The following is a 6,048-nucleotide window of genomic DNA, read 5'->3' on the forward strand; positions in this document are numbered from 1 at the left end:
CGTTCTCTCACACAGACATTTCCTTTTTCAAATTGGGCCAAATCACCCCAATTAATTAGTTTGTCATTTCAAAACCTAACAATGTTTGTCCACCAATAGAAACAAAAAAAAATGTCTTGTTTTGTTATAAATTATCACCCCAGTGCAATAAAACTGTTGATTAATGTCTCTGGCCAGAGACAGAGTAGGCCGCAATAGATTGAAACACAAAAAATGTCAGGCTAACATTTTTCAAGTTTTTGCAGTTTAGTTTCCAAAATGCGCTAGAACAGATCACGAGTTGTTCCTTTCAAGAATTAAGTTGATTTCTTTCCTCTCATTCTAGAAATTATTTTGTAGTTAAGTGAAGGTCTTATTTCACCATTTTTAACCAGAGGTCAAAAACCCCATGACACTTCCCCTTTAATATAACCGATCATAGGCTAAAAGACACTTCTCATACTAAGGTAGTTACCTCCTAAGCAGGCACTTAGTCACGGTCCCAGCTTCATTCAAACACTGCATTTCATCTAGCTAAATTTTCTCCTTATAACATAACTTACAAAAATTATAATTATTATGTAGACACAAGTGTTTTACTGGAAAATACACCACTCGTAAAATTCATGCAAAACTACATCCAGGACCCAAGTGGCGCATTTTCCATATCCTCACTAGTGAGGATATTGATGACCTCATTTCCTGCTTTTTCACAGTTATTTGTGCAAACAGTCAGTGGAAAATGGCCAGCAATAGATTTGTCTGTATAATAAAAAGAAAATTACAGTGGCTTGATGATATGAATTTTAATTTTCTCATGTTAAAAACAATATTTTACTGACTCACTGTGCTCGTTTGTAAATTTTCTTTTCCCACTCGAAAATAAAATTCATATTTTCATGCCACCGTGTAATCCTCTATTTATCACAACTTGAACAACCATACAGACCATGAGAATTTTAGAAGTGATCACCAAATGTAAAATGTATTTATGTTAAACCAAATTCTCCCAACGAGTGCCATAACAAATATAAGGAGTTAAGTGAAGAGTAGATGCATGTTGATGACAGTCTGGGACTACCTGTATGTGGGCCAAAGGGTGTCCACCCAGGGAGTGCTTGACTGTATGAGGAGACCCATTTCACTGATAGATATGTATTTGACACTCTTTAATTGTACAAGGACTACAATCATCATCATTAAAAGCACTTGTAAATGCATTCCTTATTCCTGCCTTTTAATAAGGTACATTTTACCACAACCGATTTAATTTACACAATATATTTTTCAGTCTAGTACATAATTTGCGCTCTGGACTCTGTGTAGTCATGTGTGTTCACTGTCCACACTTCCGAAAGCCAAAGAGAGACAAAGCCACACATTTGAGTATGGATCAATGTTTGTCTAGTGCGCATGCGCTCTATGGTTGACTGTCACACTTCAAACAAGTCTACCTGCATAGGTACCCATTTTTCTGGTTTATTCTGAGGGTCGTTGCAGGATTTCCGCAATTATTGAAAATTTAGCGGTGTAAAATTTACAAAGGGTGGCAAATGTAGCATTTTCAAATGATTAAGTTCAATAACTGAACCAGGGCAGAACATTTAAAATTTAACAACATACAAGGTACACTGTTTGCAGGATCCAGAGTACAAAAATAATGTAGGGTAGGATCAAGAAGTAGCCAGCTTAATGAAATAATGTTAACACAGGTTAACTGTCCTGACAGTGATGAACATCAAATTTCTCCTTGTAATATCAATGCTTACTCCACCTCTAAGGTCTTGAAAATTAAGGATATGATCACCCATGGTGAATTTTCTTGATGTTTTAATACCTTCTCCCCAGTACTTTTATAAGAAAAGTATGGGGGCAGATAGGAGAATTTGTTCTTTGATATTGGGGGTTACAGGGTACAATCATGTAAGCCTTTTTACTGAAAAGTAGGCAGCTCAAAATTCAAAGCAACCATTTTTTTCTGGATGGTTAATTTCTTTCCAAAGTCAATTGAGGATGAAATTTTTAATAAGCCCCTCTTCAGTAGCACATGTGTCAAGCAATTTACAAGCATGAAATTGCTACAGATATATGTCTGCATTTACAATTTCTTATCTTCCCGAATGATATCATTCATTCCCAAACATTCATACTTTGCAGTAGACTGTATGTGATGTCTGCCTACAGGCAAGCTCTGCAAGTGTAATGTCAAAAAAAAAGAAGAAAACTTCGAAAGTGGATGGGGGTGTATTTTACACTTGGAGCCTATAAAAGGGATGGGGGGGGGGGGAGTTGGGGATAAACAAATACTTTCAATTGCAAAAAGAAAAAGCCTGGTGCATGTGTAGAGTGACATTTACTTTCAGGAACTTATTCATTGTTTATACATGACTACCTAGTCACTTTTAATGCTGTTATGGAAAAACAAAAAGCATTTCAAGGCTACTCCGTTGTCCTCCACATCGATGTCGTCATTTGACCTCTCCCCCACCCACTCCCCCCCCCCCCCTCTCCCCCCAACTCAGCCCACAATCGCACACGTGTCAAATTATTACTCAGTTTCCTCGTCGTTCCCGCAACGAAATAAACAGTCTCGAAAATCTTCTGGCAGGCACAAATTCACTCCCAGTGAAGTGAAAACGTTAAAAATTAGAATTCCCACTGCGTTTTCTTCCCAATACAATGATAAATAATTAAAATGCAATTACCACCTCGCTGGTCTTTGTTCAATGGAAATGTGTATTCCTTCGAAAATGCTACATTTACGCGTTTCCAGTGTGTCTTTTCTTAAGTTCAGAGGAAGAAGTCGGCTCGCTATTTTTGTAGTTCTTTCCTGACGATTGCTTGGCATTTTCCCCCCCGCCTTTCTTGTTAGTTTTTGTCTCAGTCGTCGCTGGTCTATGTAGTAACGTATTCAGCTGGATGGCCGCCAAAGTTCCTATTATCGGGCCGAGCCAAAACACAAACAAATGCTCGTAAATTACCTCTTTCCTAGTGCAAAACACAAACGTTTGCGCGGTGGCCAAAGCTGGATTCATCCACGTCCCAGTTGTTTCGGCGAGGAGATAACAAACTAGCACTGTACAAGCCGCGCGAATCACGGCGTTGAATTTCCTGAGCGCGTGCCGCCGGGACAAGAAATCGCTCATGGTCGTCACGAACGTTGCAAGGATTTCGATCGTAAATCCGTACAACAGTGAAACTTCCAGGGTCGATCGTAGGCCTTTCTTGACTTGTTGGTAATGAAAATCACTCCAGGTCGACTGCCAAAGGAACTGGATGAACGGAAAGCTCAGGAAACCACCGACAACTTGAAAAGTAACCTTCGCAACATTGTCCTTCACCCAATACGCTTTCTTGTCCACAACATCTTCCAAGATTCCACAAGGATTTGCCTGAGCACCCTCGAAAATGTACTCAGCGTTTTTAAGAGTTAGCAGGACAAAGGAACAGCTGAGAGCGATCCACACGCTGTAGAATCTCCCGATAACGGAGATCTCGAAGACACAAACGGACAATTGGAACGTTGAGATTAATTCTTTCGCGTAAGTGTAATGTTCTTTTGGAAGTAACCGTCGAAAGACCATTCGCAAAAGTTCGCCCGTAAGATACCCAGCCGCGATGGCAGCTAAAGACCAGTGAAAGCCCATTTCACTACAACCTTGTCGAAAACCGCTATTCTTCGGACAAACAACGTTCAAAGTCTATAGTCAATTTGCCCGTAAAATTTCAAATCTGTGGAGTACTGGAACTAATTTAAACCGGAAGTGAAGGCCAGTCTTAGCTGGTTTTCGCAACTGTCACGCCATTAAAAGCTCTATTGAAACTATTGAAAGAATGAAGTCAAGAAATTGACATGTTATAGATGATAGATAAATAAGGAATCAGTCCAAGTTTCAGGTCTGTGTGGCATTTCTTAATCGAACAAGATGCCTGCTACACTGGCATTACGCGTGATGCTGGGGCTGATTCATTTATTCCAACTGTATGCTTCGCCGATTGATAAATCTATCCTTGCTAATGGAATAGTTTGAGTCACGACGATCGCGTTACGTTGTTTTCCTTGTGTTACGCGACTCAGACTTTCACCGGAAATTTTTGAAATTCTTTTACGATAACATAAGCTTCTCAATGACCTCTTTTCAGTCTCGCATCGTGGTCTAAGACTGTCAAACAAAGCACGATTCCCTCGCCAGGAATTTACCAATTTCCACCGTTTTAAATGTCGAATGCTTCTTAGAAGTTATTCTTTCGATCTGCCGCTTCAAAATGGTGAAATTTCCGTTTGAAAACGGCACACTTGAGTCCAGAACGTGTTAACAATATGGCGCCAAATTTAATCTGTTTTTTATAAATAGATCAAATGATGCGTTGACGTCACACCGGTAGGGGTGAGTGGGTCCCCTCCCTCGCGATGTAAGCGACAAGAATGGATTTTGATTGGGCTGCTTCTGTTGAAGACAATCAGAACAATACACCCCGAGTAGGAGAGGGGTGAGTTTAATGAATAAATTAATGTACCGATTTGTAGCTACGAGGAAGAAAAAAAAAAAGAAATCGACCCGTTTTTAGACACGGTATGCCCCTTCAGGGCATCCCGCGTAATTATCTGTTAAATGAAATTTTCCACACAAATTTATTGAGCTCAGTCTGAAGGGCACAAACATGGCGGCCGGAAATGCGAAAAAACAACTGGAGTTCACTTTTGCGAGAAAGGAGGTTTTCTCTCTCTCGTGAGCTTTGGCAGGAATATTTAAATGAATATTTTTTTCCTTAAACTTAAACTGCTTAGAATGCCGAAAATCACCTTAAGAGTCAGTTTTATGATATTGAACAACTCTATCACGGCCTTCCTCCTGATGTCACGTACAATGGAAACTCCGTAATTTGAACTTTTCTATTTAATATATAAGCTAAAAAGGTAGAAGGTTTCTGAGCCATTTTGGTCCTAAATAGGGTATAGATTATAGATTATAACCATTTGATCTAAAAGTTTGAAAACGGGTGTGGATTTTACCGAAATTAATAGGTACCAAAAAATAAATAAAGTACCAGAAAATTACATATTTCAGTCTGAAATTGGACAAGCCCACCGCTTCCCTCCCCAGGGAGAAGAGGGTCGTTTACCATTTGACAACAAAAACCGGAATTTTCGGTTGGAAGTTTAAATGGTTCAGGCTATTCCACTGGAACGTTTCCCGAAAATATGGAAATGCTCAGATATATTCCTCTTTTCCCATTCCAACCGAAATGACCGGAAAATTTCGTACGATTTGTCAAAATCATGCTCGGCCCGGGCGGGTCCAGGTTATTTTTATATTCTTTATAAGTTAGTAGTAAATAAGCTTGGTTTAAAGTATGAATTGTAAAAATGTGTGAAAAATGTGTGTGATTAAAGTAGTGAAGTAGTGGGTCCATTTTCGCGCGCTTTTCAGTTGTAATTCAAGATGGCGACTACGGCATGGCGATGCACTCTTTATGAAGCAATATTTTTCACAACTACTGAGTATCTGAATCATGACTGCAGAGGCACGTAAATAATCAATTTAAACTATTCTTAATTTTGATGGGCCAAAACTCTTGGAGGTGTGGAATTGTAGCGGAATCGTGCTCAACAACTGTGCCGCTATTTTGTTTCATTATTTTTCGTGAGCCACAGGGGACTCGGGCCAACCAAACCGCTGAAACTGGAAAAACCGTATACCATTAGTGAAGCGTTCTATTCCAACCGGATTTTTTGTGCGAATGGTAAGCTCAGTTGCAAAACCCTTAACCGTTACAAGCGGGCCCACAACCTTGTTCCCAGGGTCTCTGCTCTTCACGTCCCTGGGAGCGAGATAAGGGAGACCCTGGTTGGGGCTGGTTACGTGTCTCCCAGAATCTAGGAGATTACAAATAAATGACTGGAGAGAGGGGCGGTCGAGTGTCAGTTTGCCTATACTAAGTGTACCCGAGATGGGAAAACATGCCCCACCTGCTGTCAAGTCACACATGTGATTCGCGTGTGTGTTTCAAAGGTCATGTCAAGTGGTCATTTCCACGAGGAGAATTTTTGCCACATCTACTTTTTGA

The 6,048-nt window shown here is 40.1% G+C and overlaps 1 protein-coding gene across 1 annotated transcript; it reads right to left on the bottom strand.

Moving 5' to 3' along the window:
- Nucleotides 1-1,133: 1,133 nt before the first annotated feature.
- Nucleotides 1,134-3,740, bottom strand: LOC146471278 (aquaporin-11-like). The gene has a single exon (XM_085120963.1). The coding sequence runs from the start codon at nt 3,624-3,626 to the stop codon at nt 2,739-2,741; it is 888 nt and encodes a 295-aa protein (XP_084977089.1). The 5' UTR covers nt 3,627-3,740; the 3' UTR covers nt 1,134-2,738.
- Between the last annotated feature and the right edge of the window lie 2,308 nt (nt 3,741-6,048).

The sequence above is a fragment of the Pavona decussata genome, unplaced genomic scaffold (genome assembly GCF_977016875.1).
Source record: "Pavona decussata unplaced genomic scaffold, jaPavDecu1.1 SCAFFOLD_105, whole genome shotgun sequence".
Taxonomy (NCBI): domain Eukaryota; kingdom Metazoa; phylum Cnidaria; class Anthozoa; order Scleractinia; family Agariciidae; genus Pavona; species Pavona decussata.